The sequence below is a fragment of the Topomyia yanbarensis genome, chromosome 3 (genome assembly GCF_030247195.1).
Source record: "Topomyia yanbarensis strain Yona2022 chromosome 3, ASM3024719v1, whole genome shotgun sequence".
NCBI classification, from domain to species: Eukaryota; Metazoa; Arthropoda; class Insecta; order Diptera; family Culicidae; genus Topomyia; species Topomyia yanbarensis.
Window position 1 is genome coordinate 126,599,166 of NC_080672.1, and position 26,155 is coordinate 126,625,320.

General features: G+C 36.9%; 2 protein-coding genes and 1 non-coding gene across 3 annotated transcripts; 1 reads left to right on the top strand and 2 right to left on the bottom strand.

The window, feature by feature from the left end:
* Nucleotides 1–8,928: 8,928 nt before the first annotated feature.
* Nucleotides 8,929–9,123, top strand: LOC131694414 (U2 spliceosomal RNA). The gene has a single exon (XR_009306509.1). It is a non-coding gene; the product is annotated as a U2 spliceosomal RNA (small nuclear RNA).
* Nucleotides 9,124–12,156: 3,033 nt separating this feature from the next.
* LOC131690383 (alpha-L-iduronidase-like) lies at nt 12,157–24,072 on the bottom strand. Its single transcript, XM_058976098.1, has 6 exons — nt 23,791–24,072; nt 23,278–23,474; nt 23,124–23,219; nt 22,764–23,067; nt 21,783–22,708; nt 12,157–17,267 (listed from the first exon to the last, which is right to left on the bottom strand). Exons 1-6 carry the CDS (start codon nt 24,069–24,071, stop codon nt 17,191–17,193), a joined length of 1,881 nt encoding a protein of 626 aa, XP_058832081.1. The 5' UTR covers nt 24,072; the 3' UTR covers nt 12,157–17,190.
* Nucleotides 24,071–25,279, bottom strand: LOC131690384 (PRADC1-like protein). The gene is made up of 3 exons (XM_058976099.1): nt 24,993–25,279; nt 24,670–24,925; nt 24,071–24,556 (listed from the first exon to the last, which is right to left on the bottom strand). Exons 1-3 carry the CDS (start codon nt 25,075–25,077, stop codon nt 24,262–24,264), a joined length of 636 nt encoding a protein of 211 aa, XP_058832082.1. The 5' UTR covers nt 25,078–25,279; the 3' UTR covers nt 24,071–24,261.
* Between the last annotated feature and the right edge of the window lie 876 nt (nt 25,280–26,155).

A 26,155-nucleotide genomic window follows, 5' to 3' on the forward strand; every position in this document is an offset into this window, starting at 1 on the left:
AAACATTTCTGTTCGATTACTGTAGTTTTTACACCAAAACTACCTGACAACGAGTTACAGGAAATGGATACTTCTGTACTTTTGTTGGTGCAAAATTCGAAATATCTCGACAACTATCACAGACTTGACAGATTTTAGTTAAATGCATTCTGTAATAAAATAACAGTTTTGCGTGTCCATTAGTATGAAATTTACAAACATGTATAAAGTTATTGTTATAAAAACTTTTCACCGATAAGTTCCTCATACAGCAATCACATTTAAAACATTTATTTTCTCTTTAGGTTTTTGTTGACACAATCAAAAAAATATTAAAAAATTTAAATATAAAAAAGGGTTCTTTTGCAATTTAACCCTTTTAACAATTTTTAACCCTTTCATGTCCAACTTTTTTCCAGTGCAGGTAGGGTTTCAATTTTTTTCTCGGAAACAGTGGGATCAAAAAAACGAAAAGCATTTTTTCATAAAGATAGGTGCTTCCCTCGCAGTGCTAGAAGCTGCTGAATTTTAACTTTCCAATACTCAATACAACTCTCCTAGAATATTTCGTAATCCAATTGCGTGGAAAAGGTAGCCAAAGACAGTCTAAATTGATCAGTTTTATCAATTTTCAATGATATTGCAACTTAACGAAGATATTTGAAAAATTCATTTTCCGTTGTTAACACAAACTGTCCCTGGCAGCACTGCTCCACCGGAATCCAATCAGACCAATTGCAATAACTTTGGTTCTAGAGCTGATCCTTGTAACTATTAATGCTCAAATGAAAGACAATTTCAAAAATGCCACGTGTAGAAACTTTTACGGCCTTTTGAAAAATCGATCTTGCGTCAAACTAATCTTATTGACTGCGGAAAACGTTCAGTCTTCCGTACCGGTGAAACGTGTAAGGTTTCATCGGAATCTAAGTTGGTCGCTCACGATTTTAAAGTTTTTCGGACGGATTTTCGTGGAATTATGATCACTTTCTTGTTCATTTTCATGTTAAAAACTAAAACAAGTGAATTTCCTTTGAATTTCACATGGAAATTTAGTGAAACGCATTCTATGTGGTGTTTGGAATTTAATTCAAACAAATTCCACGGGAACATGATACATTTTTCCATTGAATGTTCATTGCCATGCTATTGAGTCGTACAATACTCGTAAAGAACTTTCCACACGACCTTTACGTGAAAAAATGTAGTTCATTTCTATATGTAAAACTATTGATTTCAGCGTTTATTCCACCAATTAAATCTATAGTTAAAACTAAGTGATATTCACGAGTAATTCATTTGAAAATTTTAGTTAGTGATCTTTCATATGATGTTGATGTGCTTTCCACACAATGTTCGCATTAATTCGATTTGAAAACCATATATCGCACCGAGGGGCAAGCACTACGGGACCGTACACAAATGACGTAGCTTCTCACAGCGATTTTTGAACCCTCCCTTCCCCCTCGTAGCATTTTGTAACAAAATTCTAAACTCCCGCTTGTAAATAACGTAGCATTTCTAACTCCCCCCCCCTCCACCAAGGCGGCCGGAAATGATAAAAATTAAATATTTTTACAATCCCTTTAAATATATGCCCCTACAAAATTTTAGACTGCTTTTTTCGACATTTTCATTTTAACAGCAAAGCCCATTTCATAACAAATATAATGTTGATAGGTTTGTTTCTGAAGTTTACATGTCATGGAGCATAAAAAGAAGTTCTCTTAGTCCACAATCCTACAGCTGCCAATGATTCCAAAAAGCATACGTTCAACTAAATTACTAAAGTTTGTTTGGTTGATTCCGAAAGTAAAGAGAAAATTTAATTCAGCTAACAAACTAAGTCTTCGAGTTAGCTAACTAATGTAGCAATTTAAATCCGCATTCAAAATATATAGCAATTGCCCCAACCGAAAAACTTACCACATGAAAAACCGCGTGAAAAATAAATCGTGTGAATTTATTTTTTTTTGGAATGGAGGAACATTCAATTGTTGACACATGATGTTAACGTGTTTAGTTCTTTCAGTGCACATGAGCACCAATTATTGATCAATATATTAAGGGTGCCTTGCAAATATTCAGTATAGAATTCTAATGGGATTGGCCGATTGTGTCATTATTTTATTTTACGTAGCCTTCTATCGCGTAGGGTTCGCTTGAGACAAATAAAAAATATAAAAAAATTAATTCACAATACAGCCTGCCCGTCAGCAAGATAGTGTAACACCAGAAACTAATCGAGACTACCAACTCACGAACAAACACTCAACATTCTATGGCACGAAGTAGCAGAGGGAGCACGGTCCCTTCAGTTCTGTCAATATTGATAAAATAATCAAGTTACCTGATTTTTTTTTCGGTAAAGTTGGTAGCAGTACTTATTTATTTATTGATCGTTGCTAAACCCATTCTGTTTGCTTATGGCGTTTTCGTTTTTTCTTGGTGCTACACCGGTGTAGTGCAAAGAAACAACATTACACCCAAGTTTGAATGAGTGTAGCACCGACTACACCGGTGTAGTGCACTGTCAAAAACGAATATGCCATTAGTAACTAGTTTGGAATGTTGTTTACCTAATGCAATAGATTAGATCGAAACAATAATGGGGAAAATTAGCGCGGTGAAAAATTGTTCCGGCTGGGAGAATGGAAGTAAAATTTCACTTCATAAGTTCCCAGAGGATCAAAAAATGTAAGCATTAGTTTAATTTGAGTAGTTCTGGCGAAATAATTAACTTTAAGAACGTACTTATTTCTAATTTAGCTGTTCTAGATGGGTGGAATATTGCGAATCCCCGGAGCTTGAAATCACAGCTTTACGAGGTTAGCTAGGACATCGACGAATATGCTCGATTCATTTCAAGGAGTCCTGTTTTCGGAACGCTTTTGATCCTTCCAGAGGGTAATTTTGTTCAGTTTTGTGATATTCTGAAAATATATTAACATAAATACAGGTTGAAGAAAAATGCTTTCCCTTCTATAATGAAACCGAAAAATTGTCCAAAGAACCGAAGGTAAATTTGATTTTTGAATGATTAATACAAATACAAAATTGACTTATAGATTATATGAAACCAATGATGACAGCGTTGATCAGTTAAATGAAACGTTGGAGGAAGAATGGCTTATATTGGATGATGATCAATATGTTGATGAGGAAAGTAAGAATATTGAGATGAGGAATTGCCATGGAACAGTTTCTCCGATTGGGGGGTTGCCTGAAAACTCTCAGCCACGAATAATTGAAAATATTGAGTTGACCCGAAACCAAAATTCAGGTGAAAATGATTGTATTAATTTTAATGTCCTATACTAGCCAGTTCATGTACAACGACTATGTGTCTCAAGAATCCTTATTCTAACACAATGGCATTTTTTAAATGTGATTTGCGATTTATTTCTTTAAATTTTAAACATACAATTTGCAAATCATCCAATTCCAATCTATTTTTACTTTTGACAGCAAAAGCGATTGGTTCCCCCAATTTAATAATGAATGTTGATTCAACAAGCGAGTCTTCACATTTCGAGCAATGTACGAATCTGAAAAAACTTAGGTTGAAATTCTGGAGAAAATATTGAGAAGCGAGCGGAAAGTGCACCGTAGTTTGAAACGACTCTGTAACAGACGAAAACAATCATTGAACACAAAAATCAACGAAAATCGATTGCTTAAAATTAAATTGAAGGAAAAAAATGAACTAATGATCGAAGACAAGAAATTGCTGGATGCTATTAAGCAAAACCCTGTTCTTGTAGAGTCAATCGCAAATTTCTCTAAAAACAAACACGCAAGACGCTATGTACACACAAGACATTTAGCCATCCGACAAAGACTGTCTTCAGGATCGGCATATAGAAATCTTCGCGCAAAAACCGCTTTGTGTATGCCACATCCGAAGACCGTGACTGGATGGCATTGATCTGTTACCTGTTACCATTGATCTGTTACCTGGATTCAATTAAGAGATTTTGCGACGTATGGCTACTGCAGGTAAGTCCATGTCCGAGAAGGACAAAGTTGTTGCCATCTTGATTGATGGAATGGCCATCCAAGAAAAACTAGATTACCATGCGAAAACTGACCGTTTTCACGGATTTGTAGACGATGGCGTTTCGAGAGAATGTGAAAATAATAATGCCGATAATCTAGCCAGTGAGGCTATCACGGTGATAATCAGAAGCCTTAACAAAAAATATAAGCAGATGAGACCCCAAAAATAAAAATTAAAAAGGCGTGGTGGTGACAAATGATATTTTTGAAATTCTTCAGGTGATCGGATATTTTCTTGCAAATATGTAGTGTGCTGGATTATCAACGTCAGGCGGAGATTATATGTGAAGCAGTTCGACGGGTTATGGAAGCTAAATTTTGTCCGGTTTCTCTAATAATAGATCAACATCATACGAATATAAAAACTGCAAAAGATTTAAGAGTAACCACAAAGAGCCCTGTTTTCACAGTAAATACTCATCGTGTGGTTGTATTCTACGATAATCCCCACCTGTTCAAGTCCGTGAGAAACAACTTATTTGCGAAAAATTTATTTTTTGATGGGCAGATTGTTTCATTTCGATACATCCGAGATTTGTTCACTATTGATATTAAAAATGTACCACGATTAGTGCCCAAGTTGAAAAGGAAAGCTATTGACTTACCAGCCTTCTCAAAAATGAATGTGAAGCTGGCAACTACTACTCTTAGCAGAACAACAGCTAAGGCCATCGAAGCATATGTTAAGCTAAACATTTTATCCGAGAAGGCAATGGCAACATCCTTGTTCATTGAGCAGATTGATACTCTTTTTGACGTGTTCAACTCACGTTTCGAAACAGATTCTATCAAGGTATCGTTCGGTACAACAATTTAATATTATTCTATATTATATTCATTTATATCCAGCCAACCCGTGCAGCAATATTTGAAGGCAGTGTTCATTGGAAGTTTCTTGATCGAATGAACACTTTTTTAGAAAATCTTACATTTGTGCCGAAGACATGTATCGATGTAGCAACAGTAACAAATTAAAAATATATGTTTAAATAATTTTTTTTGCAATTGCAACACATATTTTGTAGGCAACGAAAGAAGGGAGAGATCAACTGACGGCGACACAACGGTATCCTCCTTGTTCAACTGGTTTTAAAAACAACATAAATGGGCTACGTATATTGTGGGGAATTCTTCATGAAGAGCGGAATTTTACTCATTTGTGTACGAACTATATTTGCCAAGATCCACTAGAAAATGAGTTTTCAATCATTAGGCGAACATGTGGAGCGAACGATGCTCCTACAGCACATCAGTTTGCGGCTGCATTGAAATACAGTAGCATATCGAAGGCCCTGGACATAATATCCAATTCCAACTGTGAAGCTAGTGCCATAAAAAACATTGTCGATGAACATAGAGAAACATCTAATTACGATCAAGATGATCCTCTAGCATTTGATGCCAGCGAAAGTTTGCGTATCCGCACCTTTGAACCGTTGGATCTTGCGACAGCTAACACACCTGATGCACCTGAGATGAACGCCTTGACCTACGTGGTAGGGTTCGCACTATCTAAAATGATCCACAGAAAATGTCGTGATTTATTGAGTTTAGCTCACGATAGTGAACATAGGAGTCATACAAATTACTTATTTTGTCAACTAAAACTTTACTTCAAAAAGGATGGATTCGTGTATCCAAATCAACTGGCTTTGGAAATTGGTCTGATTTTGCATGCTGCATTCAAAGAAAAGTTCTTTCAATTTCTTTGCGAAAACCGTTTGGGTGTGAAGTCAAGATTACGTGAATACGTTGATTTTGACAACTATTTGTCGATTACAACGGTTTGTTATCCATGCTTGAATAAATTCGTCGACTGTCTGTTCAATACAATCATAAATGGCCAAGTGATTAAAATGCAAGCAAAAATAAACAAAAACCTTCGAGCTGGTGGAAAAAGGAATGGAAAGGCTAGAAGAATGGGGATTCCTTGCAAAGAGGTGAAAATAGTTAAATTAATTGACACGATATTGTAATTTATAATCAATAAAAAATCTTTTCTTAGCGGATTCAAGAAAAACAAAGTTGAAAACTGAATTGATTAACTGAAGAGATTTTTAATGTAATATGTCGCGATATGTACTGTACTACCGTAATTTCTAAAAAAACCGAATTAAAAATGAATTGATGGGAAGCAAAACAAATGCCATTTGTTTAGAAAATTATCAGAAATGTAAAAAACTGATCCACGCATTCACTTCATTAACAATATTGTAGTCCAACCTCATTAAATATTGAAAGTCTACAATGTGGCACGTTGAATTTTACGTTGGTCTCGCTGAAGTTTGCCGGAAGGTTGCCTTATGGTTCCCTGCAGGGTTCAGTTGCAAGTTTCGTCTTTCGCTTGTCGTTTACATTACATTTATCTGCTATGCGGTCTAGAGTGGTTTTAGGTGACATGTATATCAATTTGTAAAGAGAGCTCAACAATAAGTTTTGCTATCATATGGCATAGTCGTTTTATAGAGAACCATGCTCATCGAACTTGTCTAAGGAAACCTACTTGTATTATATGCTTGTCGATTTTATCATCTGCTCGCAACATTGAAATATAAGTAATATTTAGTTAATAATGCCAGTATTGTCTCTATCACAAATAGTTGTCTAGCTTGCACTGCACTACTTTTCCCTCACTAAAAAACTTGATTTTCGCGAAAAAAAAAATTCTAATTAGTAACTGCGACAGAAAGCGGAGGATCATTTTTTCTCACACTTTTAGTTGAATGTAGGACCCACCCATGTGTGTTTTAGATCACCTTTCGTTAAAACTCGATTAAGGTTCAGTGTCTGAATGAAATGAATGTGTCACTCATGGTGATTTGAACACAAGCAGTCGAATCCCTTTTGTGAACACTATTGGGGTCATAGATGGAATGGGGTCATAGATGGAATGAAATTCTTGGAGATAGTCCTTATCGGCAGCAAAATATATTTAGATTAAGTCCTTGTTAAGATTCGAAGATCGAAAGCAGGAAATAACACACTCCTCAACTCTAGATCAGTGATATAATAATTGAATTTTCTTTTTGGAAAAATCGTTGGCAACAAATAAACACGCAATAAGTAAAACAGTCGGATAAGCAAAGCATGCTTGATTATCGAGGCATTTTCTATTTGACATTTCGAGGGACCTCTAGTACTACATGAGTTAGTACCTCTTGAGCCATGGAAAACTCGTGAGTCCACCGTCTCAATTAGTCTCTGGTAACACCTTGTCTAAGGGGTTATCTATACGGATACCTAATTCTTTCATAAGCACAAATATCTGTGATCTGCGTTATTTCAGCTGAAGGTACACTTATGTATGTAGCTACAATAAAACATTTCACAATTTTATACTTCTATTGAGATATCTTACGTTTAAAATACTCACACAAGTGATTTCATTTTTCGGGCCGAATCGCTTCTAGGTTCGCTCGAAACTTCATAAGATGTCGCTCACGCTCTCTGCTTAAGCTGCCTTGAACATAGAAGTGGTTTGTTTGCTTCCAAATTCGCCGCGTAAGCGATTGAATAAACAAACATGTGGCATATGATTAGGGCGTACAGCTCAAATTCGTTAGTTGGGGGTTCGCTAGTTGGGGTGATCGTTAGTTGGGTGTTCGCTAGTTGAGGCATGCCCCAACTAAAAGACACACTTTTGTCAAAACTAAAAGTCAAAAAGTGATTGACATTTGAAAGTCATCGATTTCAAGGGGCGCATTAGTTGATTTCTGTGGAGATATAGAAAAAACATACTTTGAAATCCAACGGAGTTTTATTTTTTAAATTCATATTCCGGAATGTTTTTTTATTAAATAAATGTGTTAGATATTGCGCTTCTTCCATTTAGCATCAATTAGTTTGTGTCGCAGAGATGTTGGTTGCAAACTTTTTGGAGGTTATCGCTGTTATATTCAATAACAGTATCAAATGACTTTTTAGCTAGTGGCAACTTAATATGCTTGCGCTTCACCGTTTTTTCAACGGTGTATCCATTTCTTGTTTTATGTGAAAGAATTTATCAAAATGTAATTAATGGCAAAAAGAACACTAATGACATTTTTTGTCACCAAATTCATCATTAAGCTGGGAGGAAACAACCAACTTTCGTGAACCGCAAAATATTTCTGTTTGTTTTTTTTATCGAAAGAAAACAAACAATCAGCGTTTCCCTCGGGTAATTTTTGCCAGCTGTCAGTTGCCCCGATTAACGGATACGATTCGCTAGTTGGGGCGCAGTCGTGACCCAACTAACGAATTTGCGCTGTATAAGCAAAGATATCTTTCTTCTTAAGATCTAAGAAGATCTTTCTTCTTATTGAAGAAGAAGATCTTTCTTCTTATTGAAATCATTGCTCGACAAACGTATGATTACGGACGTAAAAGTCAACTGTCAAAATTCTCTTTAAAGGAAAATTACGAACAACCCTTTTCTGGCCGAACACAGTTCACAGCAGTTTATGAAAGACAAAACTTTTCTCTTTCATTAACTGCTGTGATTGGAGTGTAACGATTTGTCTCGGAATTTCCACTCAGTGAATGTTGAAAGTTAACTTACACACGCCCTTAGCATATGTTTGTCGACATGTGTTCTCCTTCAAATACAAACGTCACAACGGTTAAATACCAACGCAGCTGGATGACTATTTTCAGAGCGTCCCCACCTTTTGAGAGCTACAGCTTAGATAGACGGATAGACTTTTTCATTCCTTGCTTTCAGCTTCATATCTAACAGGATTCAGGATTGTATACTGCATTGGTATTATCCTGTACAATCCAATAAGATGACTTATTCGATGCGGAATCCTAACGCAGGCAGTCTTCTGAACCACCTCCTTTCCCTCGTATGCATCACTAATACAACACGATCGACTAGCCTCAGTAGGCTTCCCTCGATCATGATCCGGTATCGCTTCTCGGCCTAAAGGCTAAGATCAAAGTGTAGTATCTGTTCTTATCAGCTTAACATCTGATAGATCTCCCATAGGGAGACAACAAATGTTAAACTGATTTTTGAAAACGAGTGGAACGATTAGGGGCTTGCTCCACTTCCGCCACGGGTTGGCCCGGTATTGCAGTACCATCGGGATCGGCCCACGTTAATTCTATACAAAAGCGTCATTTTACCAAAATATGGAACTAATCTGTATCACAGATAACAGACGTTTAGGCTCGATTCGAAACGTGTTTAAATACCCGCTGCATACAAACAAAATTTTAATTAACGTGTATGTTTTTTTGTTTTGGCTGAAATTGTATTCTTTTTTAATTTATGAGTTTTTTTTTAACCTTTGAAGTTTATAAAACTGAACAGTTTTTAATCGCTGATAACTCGGAAACTAATCGATGTATGAAAAAATATTAAATAAAAAAGTTGCGTTTTTGCATGAACTTACCAGAAAAATTCATGATTTTTTGTTAAATAATTTATGTATTCTGAATTTTTTATACGCAAATTCAATAACAAATTGAATTATTTAAAAGTTAGACCATTTTTTTTTGCTCATTTTTTTTAGATATTAAGAATCATGCTAAAAAGATTGTGTTAAAATTTAAGTGTGGATGTCAAAATACCTAACAGATATAACGAGATATAACAATTATAACATAAAAAACGCAATTTTGCTCCAAACACCCAATATTATACCTATTATAATTTTTACACAATCTTCTCAATATAATTAAAAATGGAAAAAATAGTCAAAAAAATGAATCAACCATAGGATGATTAAACTATAGTTGAATCATATTTGTGTTCATTTCATGTAATTTTTTTAATGGTTTACAATATCGCCTTGATGTCAAACGGAAAGTTACAGTAAATTTTATAAGCATTTTGAAAAACCAATTGTTGTAGAATATTATTTCTGTACGTATGTATGGTATTGCTACGATGCCCGTGAGAGACACGTCTGGACAGTTGTTAACCGACTGCGCTGACCAACTGAAACGCTGGTTCGAACACTTTGAAAACCTTTTTCAAGAGTCGGCCACGCCACCAACAACCCGGCATGATCCGCCAAGGGTTCAACGTATTACCCGCGTCAACACCTAAGCTCCATCATTGCAAGAGATAGAAGCAGCCATCCGGAGCATGAAATCGAACAGAGCCCCAGGGCTCGATCGCATATCAGCATAGGTGCTCAAAGCTAACCCCGTAGTATCTGCACAACTGTTGCATCAATTATTCTACAATATCTGGGACACCGCGACTTTTCCGGCCGACTAGATGCAAGGCGTCTTAGTGAAGGTACCCAAAAAAGGTGACCTGACTGTATGCGATAATTGGCGGGGCATTATGTTACTGTGTATCGTTCTCAAAGTTCTCTGCAAAGTGATCCTGAACCGGATACAGAAGAAGATTGACGCAACTCTCCGACGGCAGCAGGCAGGATTGCGTGCGGAACGATCCTGTGCGGACCATATTGTCACGCTCCGTATCATCCTGGAGAGAGCCAATGAATTCCAAGAGTCTCTCTACTTAGTGTTCATTGACTACGAAAAGGCTTTCGACCGTCTCAATAACGAAAATATGTGGGGAACCCTGAGACGCAAGGGAGTCCCTGAGAAAATCATCGGTCTAATTGAAGCACAGTACGAGGCATTTTCGTGCAGAATATTGCACGATGGTGTCTTGTCTGACCCCATCCTGGTCGTGGCTGGCGTTAGCCAAGGATGTATTTTATCACCGCTACTGTTCCTCATCGTAATCGACGAGATCCTGATAGGAGCGATTGACCGTGAACCAAATCGTGGCAACCTATTACTATGGAGTATCTGAATGACTTCGAATTGGCTGATGACGTTACTCTCCTAGCACAACGGCGCTCTGACATGTAGAGTAAGCTTGATGATCTTGCCGATCGCTCCTCAGAGGCTGGTCTCAAAATCAACGTCAACAAGACCAAATCGTTGGATATAAACACGGTCAATCCTTCCAGCTTTACGGTAGCTGGGCAAGCAGTGGAGAATGTCGAAAGCTTCCAATATCTTGGTAGCCAAATGGCGTCTGATGGAGGCACCAAGATCGACATAGGAGCACGGATCAAGAAGGCGAGGGCTGCTTTTGCGAGTTTAAGAAATATCTGAAAAAACAATCCGATTAGTCGACGCACCAAAACCCGAATATTCAACTCGAACGTGAAATCTGTACTACTATATGCCACTGAAATCTGGTGCGTATCAGTGAAGAACACGCAATGGCTGCAGGTTTTCATCAATAGATGCCTGCGGTACATAATTCGTGCATGGTGGCCTCACATTTGGATCTCTAATGCTGAGCTCCATCGTCGATGTAGTCAGAAGCCGATAGCGACAGAAATTCGGTAACGAAAGTGGAGGTGGGTCGGCCACACTCTGTGCAGGGGCGGAAACGAAATCTGCAAGCAAGCGTTAGACTGGTACCCAGCAGGACATCGCAGCAGAGGCAGACCCAGAGACTCATGGCGGCGCAGCCTCAACAAGGAAATAAAGGAGTCGACGAAAGTTTGACCTGGCAGCAGGTCAAGGCGATGGCGGCCAATCGCCCAGGATGGAGATCTTTCACAACGGCCCTTTGCACCACCAGGGATGCGCAGGAATAAAAGTAAGTAATTTAAACTCATTGTAAAACGTGTTTATTTACTATAGATTTTCAAATTATCTTGCACTGAACACCATGCGCCTCCATATCAATAAAAAAAACTTTTTAAACCCCGTGGCGCAGTAAGACGAAAAACGAGACCTTGTAAAATACGTAAATTCGTAAAATAGAGATAATTTGCCGTAGAATTTATAATATTTGCCCGTTCCGAACTATTTCGTATGGTTGTACAGAATACATTTGTAAAGCAAGTATTTTTTATATGACCACCTCAGAGATTTTAAGCAAAAAATAAATAGTTCGAAGCAAACCTGGCGAATATATCACAATTGAAAAGTTCTTTCGTTTCCATTCAAAATGAAACTAATTGTGGTAAAATCGGATCAAAATCAACAGCAACATGTATTTGAAGTAGACGTAGAAATTGTATTTACGGATATAATTTTTTTTAATATCCTGACATAGCTACGTTTGAACTACAGTTAAAAATCGTATTCTCATCCAAGAGTCATCAAATTTTGAAAATGTATCATTCAATACATAAACTCAGGAAAACTATAAAATATCAAAAATTAAAACATAACTTTTTGAGGTTTTGGCCGCCCTTCAGCCACTGTGCGCGGTTCATTTCAACGAAATTTTCAGCTCAACACAAAATAAACTGATCTAAACAAAAATATTCAATGTGACGCGTAGGATGAAGACATTCTCTCCTATTAAAACAGTGCAATTAAAGCGAAATGTGTTTCCCAAAGTAGCAAGCAAATTAATTTACTCAAAGTTTACAGAAAATGCGTGGTACAACCTGATTTCATTTTTTTCTCTCCATCAATATTTATACCACCGTCTCAGTCTGATCGTTCATATGAGTCAAGCTTATGTGGATAACATTTTTATTACATACCTAATACTCCTTTCCCTTAAATGAAATGCATGAGCTTATAATGATCATTAGCAATGCTTTCCCATATCATCAACTGACCACCGTTTTTCCGACCCATTGTCTGTACTGATTAAGCTTAATTTATAACATATTTCCTTTGAGTACAGGTAGCGCTGTACACTATCTTACCAACTCTTGCAAAGCTCACTCGATATTATCGTTGCAACAATAAATTTTCCGTACCAAATTGTTTCCCACCTTCTTGTTGGGATTTCTTTCTCCAGATCAGTATCAATGACCGACTGTGCGATTTATTTAATGCCAGATACTCGGGGATGTTTCGTAAACGAATAAACTTTTATCGGCACACAGTATTCCTACCAGACATGCTCGTTATCGTCGTAGGGTGAATCTATATACATACTACATTATCCTTACTGTAGTGCCCCCGCCTGAATCTCGCCCGTGATGATAGTGTTCAGGCGGTATTGCGTCGCACGTTGAATCAGTTCTAAAGCACCCATATATCCACGAAGTACGACGAGCCGACCTCACTGGTTGCAACGTGAAGAAGTGTACGAGTTGTGTACGCTAATGATGGTAACATCGTTTCGAAACTCATTTTTCTTGGCCTGCATGCAAATGTGAATTGTGGGAGTATGTGGTTATCTAAAAGCGAAAAACTATTGCCAAGCGCAGGATTGAACCAATTCGAACGTTCTGTATCCATAAGCACGTCGTAGAATCTTGTCCAGTGGTAGGGAAGACGATTTTCGAACTCTGTACTTATATATTTTAATATATTTTTTCTATGTTATGTTTTATTATCAATAAATTATGGAACTACATTGAACTCAACAAAGCTGGCTTTGCTATAATTATTCCATGTTCTATGAGATTCCCTATATAACTGCTCTCTTACACGAAAACCCTTCAAATTATTAATCTGGCTGTTAACCTTCTTTAGATGTTGTGGAAAAAGTGATCCAAACTAAACTTTTAAAATTCTATAACTCTTTAATTATTGAAGTTTGGAATTTCGGGCCTTCTCCTCTTTCATGTAAAGCTAAAATTCAAAAATTTCGGAAATTCCTGAAGGGTTGTACAAAAAAAATACAATTAAAGCGGAGCAAATTGACTCGGATTTCAAACACAATTTTAAGATACCTATTTCAGTCAAATCCGTACGTACCTGCACCCAAGTAGTTTGTTAAAGATTCAATTTTCAGTTTCTGTTAAATATTCCTGATTTTGACCAGTGGGAATCAGTACCGAATGGGGTCATGTTGGGATTATATAGATGAATGCAGAACCGGTATCAGAAATCAAACATTTTTGACAGAATACTAATCATATCACACAAACACAACAAAAATAAGACTGTATATATCAATTTTGCACGTGGTACGACTGATCTTGTTCAGGAATACGATTTTGGCAGTACAAACTCATAACAATGAACAAGCAACAATGTGGTCAATCACTTAAACTGATCCCAAAATCTTGTAATATTCTTCAATGCTATAAGAAAACTCAGCTAAATGATATTGATAGTTTGAATCAAACAATGACCTTAAACCTAGAACGTTACGTTGGGGTACAAATGTACCCCACGCCTTCTTTAGAGCCGTGTGAAGACGACAATTCGGCATTTACCGAATTGGGACCCCAACCATAATTCAATGTAGAGATCCTAGTAAGAGTAGGAAAAGGCGGTATAGTCAGTTTACTTATAGCCTTCGTGCAGGTGTAAAAGTTGGCGTGGGGTACATTTGTACCCCAGTGTACGGTTGCCGTTAGCGTTTTGTCAGGTTTCGTTGTGTCAGCGGAAATGTGACTCGTGACAATACCAGTTTAAATACTGGTTTTGTTATTACATAAGTAACAATTAGTATTATATAATCGTTCTTAATCATTTATTCAATTAATTTAATTTAATTTTGAGGTAAAAAAAAGTTCTCATTTTTGCTGATTTTTATTGTTTTTTGGTTTATTTTTTATAGCTATTTTTTACTTTTGTACCAGTAACGTCGCGTGCTACCAATGTATTACTGGTCAGAAATTTTTTTTTCATTTCAATTTCCACCCCATTTCGTGGTATTTTCCAAAACCCGATTTTTAAACTTTCACTTTTCCAAATAATTCACCTTTTTTAAAAATATCGAAATTCCATTTTATACCGTTTCTAGACCATTCTTTCAACTTTTAGAATCATATGATTTTTTTTCAAATCGTTTAAAAATTCGCAAAGTTATAGTAATTTTTGTGAAAAATTTCAAAACCGCGAATTTTTCACATTTTTTGTTCAAACCAATTTATGTAACATTCATTCAATAAATTCTGTATTTTCACTTGCACAGGTGTATTTGCAATTAAAAAACGAAGAAAATTATGTAGGGTAATCAGGTCTAATACGCCCCCTTAAGCAAAAATTGCTATATTTCATCATTCGACACTATGATCTTCTCACTAACTACTCTAATTTATTGTTATATTAGTTAGAAATTAGTAACCGTTTCATTTTTTATTAAAGCATTCTGGTACAGGTACTATTAAACATTTTCCAAAGATGCCCAAATTCTAGTTTTTTTCTTTCACCCAGGGCAAAATGCCCCCGGTGAAAGTTTAATATGCCCCACAACAAGAGGACGGTATGCCCCACAGCAATCGGTGAGTATGCCCCACTAACATGTGACATGTAATTTAAAAAAATGGGTAGGACGTTTTGGCCGGTGATGAGCTGTTGTGAATACATAAATAATTCTACACACATAGTTTAAAGCCAAGCTAAAAACTAAGATAGTAACTATAATATTCTATTAAGCTACTTGAAATAGTTCTATCGAATCCGACTGTTTCTAATTGTTTTTAATGCTATAAGAAAAGATGGGAGCTTACATCAAAGTAGCTCTTTTGAAACTTTTGTGTATATTGTTGTTTTGCAACATATTAAAAATACCAAACTAACTTAGTACGTTGTTTTCATGAAACGATACTGTTATCAGTCATTTTTATATTTTACATAATTCAGGAATCCTGGGAATCAAAGAAGGGCATTTTGCCCCAGTGGGGCGTATTATACCCTTTTACCCTATTATACATTTCGTTTGTTTACATTTTTACCTGCGAAAATTACGATCAAACGTGTGGGGTACATTTGTACCCCAGTGCAACGTTCTAGGATGGAAAATGCAAGTGCAACGTTCTAGGGTTAAATGTACTAGGTATTTCGTACTTGACCTAGACATAGTTTTTTGGCTACATATTGACCTCTCGTATCGTATCCGGGGTCAATATTTTGTGAATGTATCAATATCTATTCAGATGGGATTTTACATTATCTTTCAAGGTTACTATAAAATTTTGGGATCAGTTTCATTGGTTGACCACATTGTCGCTTATTCAGTATTATGATAAATACTATTAGACCACCCGAATCGGCATCTGCATCGTAATCGTGACCATCCAAGATCGGTCGCACCGTGCATAAAATTGATATATGCAATCTCATTTTTATTTTGTTTGTGTTTATTATTAGTATTCTGTCAATAAATCTGGGATTTATGATGCCTGTTCTGCATACATTAGTCCAAACATGACCCCATTCGGCACCGATTCCCACTGACCAAAATCTGCAATATTTGCCAGAAATTGAAAATTGGAACTCTAACAAACAATTTGTGTATAAATACATATCTAGAGCGTTTTTTCATTCCATCATATCTAACAGAAACGTCAAACGGAGAAAATCGCGTGCAAAAATTTCCTTGCAACTTTCAAATTTATTTAACACAGAACACAGAAGGTTATTAATTCTACTATCACCTCTGCATTTACTCATTGCAGGATCGTATAAGCATATTACATGTTTTTCGCGAAGATAATAGAGAGATAATTGATTACTATTATTTTATTACATTTTGCCGATCACTTTTGCTATTATGCTCTTTTACATATGTGGTCTTGGCAACTCCTTTTGTAGATGGTACATTTGACTGTGACGTTTAGAGACGGGCTTGTAGTTGTGATATATTTCATGTGCTGTATTGCAACCGAGAGTGTAGATATGAGGTTTGGCATTGGAAAAACATACTAACTACAGTCGACTTGGAAAAACATCCCAACGCAAAACATCACATCTACAAAATATTAGCAAAGCTTTGGTATACTATATGTGACATTTTGACTTAAGATTAAATTAACATATAAAGAGTTATCATTTTTCTCTATTATTTGTGGACGATAAAGAGTCAATGCTTAGCTTTTATTTGGCATAATAAACTCAGTTTGTTTACATTTGTTAGATATTACGTTTTGAATAAACGGTATAGAATATAGGTTTGACTGAAAATGTGCTTTAAAACTACGTTAGAAATCTGAGTCAATATAACCCGCTAACACCTTATTCGTTACAAAAAGTTAACACCTAAAGAAGGTTCAGGGTTAACACCTAAAGAAGGTTTATTTTTTGACAAACTTATGAGGTATGTTCTAGTCCCAAAGTAGCTCTAAAGCTAATTTATAGGAAATTTTACGCAGTGCAATGGTATATAATCCCTTAACTATTGATCATACTTTATTTACAGTATTTGTGTCCTACCTCAACTAACCTTAAACTAAATAAAACATAAAATTACTACAGTGTGATGGAGGTAAAGGTTTGATCGGCATTAAACGCCTGCAACGAATTCCGAGTTGTTAAATATTAGCCATTAAAATATTTTGTTTCCGAAAAAGCTCCATAGCGTCCAAACATATCCACAGATCGCACGCGATACAGACCTGTTTTGGGTTATGAGAAAGAAAAAGAATGTTAGAAATTGATAGATGTTTCATGCCGACACAACCTTCGTATCGAATTTGAGAATTTTTGCCTAGGTACACATTTGCTCAAAACAAGAGGTGGTATATTAGGGACATAACCGCAAATCTACTATATTGTACTACTATGTACTTGAGATGTCAAAAGAAAATGTATCTGCCATCGGAATATTCATAAGGTACCGTAAACCGGGGTGACATTCATCACTTTTCGAAGTAATCATTACATATTTTTAGACGCAACACATTTTTTTCAAGGTTAATATTTTTATACCACGTACTGATGTATGGAGAACAAGATTAGATGGTTTCACCCAAAATTCTCCGCTTCCAGCTATTGTCCCAAAAATGATTTTAAATTAAAGTCCCTTTTCGTATTCCGGGGTGACTTTGATAACCTGCATGTTCATCCACATTAAGCTATTGACGTCAATGTTTTTCATTCAAATGTTTGTTTAAACTAATTCTGGAAAGATACTCATTGTTAAATAGATATTAATTTGTATTATACAAAGTATTTCAATATACTGTAAAATTCGAGTAACCAAAATTCGTATAATTTGTGTTCAACTAGAATAAAAGATTCTGGAAACCTTTAAAACTGCTCAAATTGTTTTATTTCAGTGCTTTATCAATGTATAAAATGTTTCATCTATTTTAATACGTTGGACTATTGAACAATAAAAAATATTGCGAATTTTAGCTTGAAATAATTTGAAATAATTGCCAACTAGTTTCACAAAAAAATGTATTTAAAATAAACAAACTCTTAAAAATAAATTCGGCACATCCCACTCTAAAGGAAAATAAAAATTCGCTTATAATTTATTACTTTTGCTCAAAACTTAGATTTATTTGTTTTATAAAAAATAGACACTTTACGAAGCTAAGTAAAAATAAGGTAAAGTCAAATTTCGGTTTTTGTAGTTTTTGTAGCCAAAAACCGAACAATATACTCAAAAAGTATAACAAATTAGCAAATTTTATAAGTTTAGAGTAAAAATCATTTCAAATTAAAATGATTCGGTAGACTATTCTGGTTTAATATGCGATCAACGAAAAAAGTTTCGAGTGATCAAAGTCACCCCGATGATCAAAGCCACGGTACGCTTTGAATTGCCTTTCGAATTAAATTAAGGGGTTACATACCTTTTTGTGAGAAAAATGTCAAGAAAGTTTGAAATTACGTAATGATTTCATTACAATTGACTTATAAGATTTTGGTAGTACATATTTCAGTGAAATAAACCAGCATAAGTTTAAAAAAATATATTGATAATTGGCGGAGTAATGGCTCTTCCCTGGAACCATTTTTTATTTAAGAGGTTTGCGGTGATCACGATTGAAGACCGATAGATCAACGAAAATCCCAAAACTCAAAAAAATCCATTAGTATATGAGTATTCCTCGTACCTTAACGATTAGCGAAAGAAATAATATTTTTTTCCTGCATTCCGCAACGTTTTTCCCAAAAATCGCTGTTTTAAGCTCTAAAAGTTGTATTAAAAAATTCTCATCCACAAAACAAAAATTTATGCATAAAAAAGGAATCGTTAAGGTACGAGACAAATTAATAACGATCAATAGAAAAAAAATTTAAGAAAATCGGTTGAGTGGTTTTTCGGCAATCGTGATCACGGAAAAACCATTTTTGGAAAAACAAACATTTCGAATAAATCGAGTTAAAAATTTCAAGTTACCACTGCTCTTGGTAGACGAAGCACGCTTAGAAGCGCTGTAACTTTCGATCTATTTCTCGGATCTCTATAAAAATTTGGGAAACTATTCTCAAGGAGTTATACTTGCAGATAAAGTAATAAAAAAAATTCGATTTTTCGAAAAATAAAAAGGTATGTAACGATGTTAAGGAGTTATGTGCAAACTTTCTTTTTTACTAAACGGACAGCGGTTTGCATCTTATAGGGCATTCTTAGAAGGCTTGTTGTATATCTCTTAAAATCTTGTCGATGAAGATACTGACCAAATTTATCCTACAGTACAGTGCAGATTCATTCTTAAATGGTACAGATTTATTGGGTGTAATTAACACAGGCTATGCACGACACAGATTTTTGTGGAAAAGAACGAATTAGTGCAGAATGTTGGTAAGCTTAAATTGTAAAATTGTGTCGGTAAGACATATTTACAGAACTCTTCATATACTGTATTGCTGGTCCAGCAAGGATTGATATGCTTGGGAGTCGAGAGACAGCAAAAGTTATTTCGAGCTTGCATATTTGGTAAATTCCGAAGGAATATATTTAATTGTCTCCTCCGGTTTCGGCACAACCAAGCGAACGTCTGTATGGTACACATTATACATATTTGTGGAAAAGAACAGATTTGTATAGATGTTAGGCAAGCTTCGATTGTAAGATTTAGTCGATAAGAAATCGTAATTAAATGGTAACTTTGAAAAGAAGCCATATATGTTGGTGAATCGATAGTTGGCACCGTGTCTTAACGTCCCAGGTCATATTACCCGAAGGGTAGCACGTCATAACGTCCGGGACATACTAATGCACATAATGGCACATAAAAACTGCGTCATAATATAACAGGTCATATCATCCCACAAGGTCCGACACAACGTCCGTAATCCGTACTGCGTTATAATATCTGGGAATATGTAACGCACACGTTGTTGGGATGCTATGACGCTGAGGCACTGCATAAAGTCCAGGATTCAATGACGCACTCATAGTTTTGGGCATCATGACGCATAAGTGCTGCGTCATAATGTCCCAAAGAAGGGAACTTCATAATGTTTGGGACATTTCGACGCACCAGGCTGCGTCATAATAGCCGAAAACAGATGTGCGTTATAAGATGCCGGGATTTCATGACACTCCCCTTGAGCGCCACAATGTCCAAGACGTTATGAAGCACGCTTTCGGATCTTATGTTGAAATCGTTTTAATAGACACCATAACGTTCAAAACTGCATCATAATATTCTAATGCGGTATGCGGTGAAAATATCCGAACTACTTTAGGACATTGTGACACACGAATGACTACAGATATTTTGACGCATTTTTGCTTTCGGATATTATGACGCATTCTTGCACATCAAAATGTCCTAGGCATTATTATTCTCACGAAAACGGTAGTGCATCATTACGTCCGGCTACATTATGACGCACAAAGGGTGAGTTATACCATCCAAAAACAGATGTGAGTTATACGGTTCCGAATTTTATGAAGCACGCTCATTTGCGGGTTCCATGACACAACTCTTGTGTGTCACAATGTTCCAGACGTAATGATGTGCCCCCGTTTGGGGCTTTATGCCTTAGGACGTAATAACGTAGTGACAAAATATCAGAAACTACGATTATAATCCCGGGCTTTATGACGAAAACTTCTGCGTCATAATATAGGGTGACTATATGTCCTAGTTTCCCAGAAATGTCCTGGTTTTGAACTGACTGTCCTGGTATCCTGGGGATGTCGTGGAAAATGGTTGAATTGTCCTGGTTTTTATCCTCCAAAACTCAACTTTTATCATAAAGTCTTCTGATTGACTCTTGTCCATGTCGCAATTACGGCTTACCGCAACCATAACTTCAACGTGAGCTCCGAGTTGAACTATCTCTTAAGTAGAGTACGAGAAACAAACCCCTAAAGTATTCGAATCACGAAATCTTTCGAACATCCTTTGCATGTGGAAATCATTCTATCTTGTGAGAAATGCTGGATTTTTTGCTGGAATTAGTTAAGTGCTGTCTCGAGCTGGTGATTATGAAACCACTTCAGAGACTAACTTGCCATGTCAAACATCCTGCATAACAGGATCTATGGAACGTCATGCTGAAACTGGTATTACTTAAACCCACCTATCATCCGCTTTTGATAGCCCACAGATCAAAATTCACTGAAGATTGCCAGGCATTCACGTTTACGTCAGGAATAACTCAGGGAGGCTACCTGGGACCATTGATATTTCTACTTTACTCTAATCACGCGTACCTGCTCCTACGCAGAGATTTTAAAAATATTTTGTCTCATCCGCTCGCTCAATTGAGAATTGCAGGTTTTTCCATCAATAGTTTGAAACTTTTACTGATTGTGGTGTAGTAAAAATTGCAATTGTATAAATTCTATGAAGTACCCTGATTGCGAATTCACGATAAAGACATTCTAGTAGAGTATCGCCAAACACGTTCGAGCGAGAAGTAACGGAGGGGGGGGGGGGAGGCGCATTATTGTTTTCGGATATTTAGACGTACCCTTATGCGTCGGACGTTACGCAGCACCCTTCGGACTTCATGACCTCGGACGTTATGACGCGGTGCGATCGATAGACAATAATAGCATATTTCGAGGATATATACTGGTAACGGTCTGATTCAACCGTTTTTTGCTACCGATAAACAAGCAAGTTATTTTATGCTAGCCACCGTTCATAGTTAATATGTAAATGCAGCTAAATGTCAAAAGAAATTTAAAAAAAACGAATCACATTCGTACTTACCTGTCAAACCGATAGTTGTGTTGGATACAAATTGGAACCACAGAAACGGCGTACAGTGCCCTAAATTAATCTGTATCCATTGGGATTGATCTGCACGGAACCACACCTCGTACCCAACAATGCACCTGGTTGCCGAGGGTTTCTCACTCCAAAATATCACAGCTTCGTAGGTGTAAATCCTACGTATACGAATATTCGTTACTTGACTCGGCGCAGGGACCATTTCACTACACAGTCGAACCGTAACAATCCAAGGAGCCCGTAGGTTGAGATTCAACGATATGTTTTTTGTATTAGCTGAAACCGTTTCTGGACCTTTCAAAACACTAGGAAACTGCAAAGCCCTCATACTGACAAATTGATCTGCTGTTGGGTAGGATGGTTTTCCGTAATGAATCCAAATCGAATTAGGATCATTCAAACTATCCTGTAGTCCTTCCACAATGTAACCAATTCGACGTTTGGTTGATTCTTCCGCAATTGCAAATTTCAGCGTTATATTACTTCTTTTGGTTGTTGGATCAAATGTATCGTTCGATAGTGACAATAGTACACAAGAATAGAATGGATCCCGATTATACGAAACAATATAACTGAAATTACCCTCCAAAAACAAGGTATCTGTAGCCTGCGGTCCGAGATTGGTCAACATCCCAAGTGATGAATATACCGGCTTAACAACAAACTGCACATGTTTGGGTTTTGTATCGTTCATCTGAAACCGCGCCAGTAATGTGCGCTGATCGAACTCAAAGGGGTGATAGCTGAGAAATCCGTTATCGTGCGAGATTGATTCTAAATGCGACTGTACGCAGTTAGTTTTTGTTGACCAATGTTGAAGAACGGTCGATACTAACATTGCACCATACTTCATGTTTGATTGAAATTCTCGTGGCGTTGACCAACCAGCAACCGGGTCGGCTTCGCTGAAATTATACACTCACATGAACTGATGTTTGTCATTTTACACGATCGACTTACTCATTTGAATATTTAAATTCGAGCAAATTTGGATACTTGTCCCATATTTGATTCAATAACATCGATTCGCCGTTCACAATTTCATCCGCTCTCGTACCACTTCCCTTCCGGTGGAAGGAAATAACATCAAAGGGACAGTTCCGAGGATAATCATTGCATAGTTGCAACGCAGTCCAACAAAACGGGTGGTTCTGCTCTGTTCGAAATAAACCTGCAGGTCCTCTGAGGGGTAGATGAATGTTGTTTAGTAGACGACCTGCAGCATCTAAACCTAATCGAGCCGATTGAAGGTAGTTAATGTATTCTGAAACCGCATAAACACATGTAAATGTTTTCAATTCAGGATAACATTTTTATTACCGTCGGTGGTGAAATTTAAAGTGTTGTAGTTCTTTAAGTCTGGTTCGTTCCAAGTTTCAAATCGCCAATTTGCCACGTATTCTACTCCGAAGCGGTCTGAAATGGAAGTGGAACATTTTAAGTTCTTTTAAAACCAACAATACACATCACTTACGTAAATATCTTAATGCTATTTGCATCGTTAAATCTGTCCAAAAATACGAAAATCGCCGTTTCTTTTCCATCGGATAAATATTACCAGGAGCTCCCATTAGCTCGATTCCTGGATGTAGACCAAATTCGTAAAGCTTATCAAGCAATGCATCCAGTCGAGAGAAGTTGTAAAATAACAACTTATTTTCGTCATAATGCCTGGAGCCATAAATATATGTACAAAGCGTAGATAGTTCAGTTAAATTATATGTATGAGCGATTTAGTACAAGATAACAGCTAGAAACATCTAGTTTCAAAATAAAGAAAAAAAATATGTGACGAAAAATAAATGTAGAATGTTTCGATGAAAATATTTTGAGTACCTACTCTCATAAATATTTAGATAGATAGTCACATACATTTTAGATGCGTGGTTTTCAATTTATGCTACGTTCGAGTATACTTCAACGAATCAACATCGATTTCAAATTTCTACTGAACAGTAACTAAGTACACTTGTATAGAAATACTTACGAAAATTGAATCATCTCCAACAGCCAATGGATTCGAACGTATTTGAGTCCAGCATTGGGCAAGCCTCCGATAATTTCGAAATTGAGTAAACTATCATCGGATAGCAAAAAATCGGCGGCCTTCTCACGCGGCGCTGGTGGACACAATCCGGTACTAGTCCAGAATCTCGGAAGTAGTTTGCCATCTCGGAACGCTTGCTCAAAATCAATACTGACTTGGCGATGATCCAGTGCAGCCCTTTGTACATTCACAATCAACAACAGCACTAGTAAAACACACATTTTAACGAACAGTTTGAACTGAGTTTATTGATGCTAACAGAGGTGTGCTTTTACAGCATGTATGATTACTTTTCGTTTCTCACAGATTGACTAGAAAATAGGTCTCTCCTAAAAGTAATAATACCACATGTTGCACTACTGGTACTGTTCATTCCAAAATCAAGCCACTGAACGAGTAAATGACTTCAATTCACCACTGCAGCCATGGCGGCTGATTGATTAGATGTGGGGCCACGAATGTTAGGTTAACCGGTAAATTTATAAGCGCGAACCGTCGATCAAGTTTAGCCAATGTTCTACGTATGACAAGTCCGTTCTTGCCCAGTAGGAAGGCAGCCGGAATGTTAGTATCCCGATCTGTTTTATCGTGAATCATCTCGATATAGTAATCATAATCATCCGAATTGGTGTCGACCTCAGTGATTATCACTGCCCGACCACCCACCTTTTCAATGTTTATTGCTTTTTCTAGAAAGGAACACTCGCTAGAAATTGAAAATTTTATTAATGTGACATTACTCTCAGTTTATCAATGAATGCGACATTTACTCACGGATCATACTAACAATACTCAGTTGTTTAAAATTAAATAGCTTACCCACGTTCCACGAGGGCAATGTTCCCCTTCAGATCCCGTTCGTTGGCGAACTGAGGTTTGCATGCATCAGACGGAATTGCTGGAACGAGTTTGCCCTCATTCACCTTAAAGGTTGCTCCAAACGAACTGCCAAAATCCTTTGCTGGTCGTATCCTGTAAGTGTACTCTAACTCCGGAGGATCAATAATCTCAAAAAACACATCCCCGGCTATAATATCCTGCGTGCGAACACCATCGTAGACGTGAAGATTATTTGCTGCGCAAAGAATATCAACAACATTAAACTCATAAACAGCACCTTTATTTTAAGAAAAAATACATACCTCCGCAGTCCACTAGTGCTGCAGCAACAAACAAAACTAGGGCAATCAAAACTGATATTCTTGCTGAGTTAGTTGCAAGGATCATTTTACTGTACCCTCACCATCAGTCGTGTTGGCGATTTTCATAGCGCCCCGACACAGGTGTAGATAAGAACTGTCGAAATGATAAGCCTAGTGTTCTGATAATTTTGTGGCTAAAAGTGTTATCTGAGAGCAAATTTGAAGAAAATTACAATCACCAATCATAACAAAACACATGCACCCTCCACAAATGACTGCACAGCGCTGACATCTGTGAGCTTAGCACTACCAACCGAAATATCCAGCAATCAAAAAGTTCGAAGGCCTCTACTGTGCTGTACTCGCACCCTCTGGTGTCGAATATTGGAACAACAACCCAGTTAAACTAATTCCGGAACCGGTTCGGATTTCTGAATGGAGTGAGTATGGATTCCAACTCAAATGCAACAACCGATTCCGACACAATCGGTTTCAGAATCGGTTGTTGCCTTTGAGTTGGAATCCATACCGACTCCATTCAGGATTCAGAATCAAATTCCGAATGGTTTGACTGGATATTAACAAAGAAAACAAGAAAAGAATATTATCGTCACAGTTGAAAACTGGAAAATCCAACCAGCGACAACTGTTTTTTCTCTTGTTTAGCGGATTTTTGTACTGCCGCTATATGCATAACTGTCCTATGTGCTATGGGATTCCCCATACACATGGGACAATTATGCGTAGAGCGGCAGTGTACACAAGATACGTACTATTTCCGACGCGATTCCATTGTTTAGAATCAGAGAAAATACGATTATAGCTGGTTGCATTTTTGAAGTAGAATACTTCTAACGTTTCAATATGGGGTCCCGTTTCAAAAATTTCAGTTGAGAAATTTTCCCAGGTTTGAAATGCGAGTATCTTCCGTTCTACTGGACGAAATCGCAATATTTTTGCACTATCTGATCGGAAATTTGTGCACGTATTTCGTATTAAATTTCGGAATTACTGCGACTACTATAAATAAACCAAAACAAGGATTTTCAGAAAATCCTTCGGAAACAGCGAGGAAAATGCGCAATTTGCCAGCATATCCCACGCAGAGCCGTCAAAAAGGAGCATGTAAGCGTTTCATTACATACGGGAATGTTATATATACA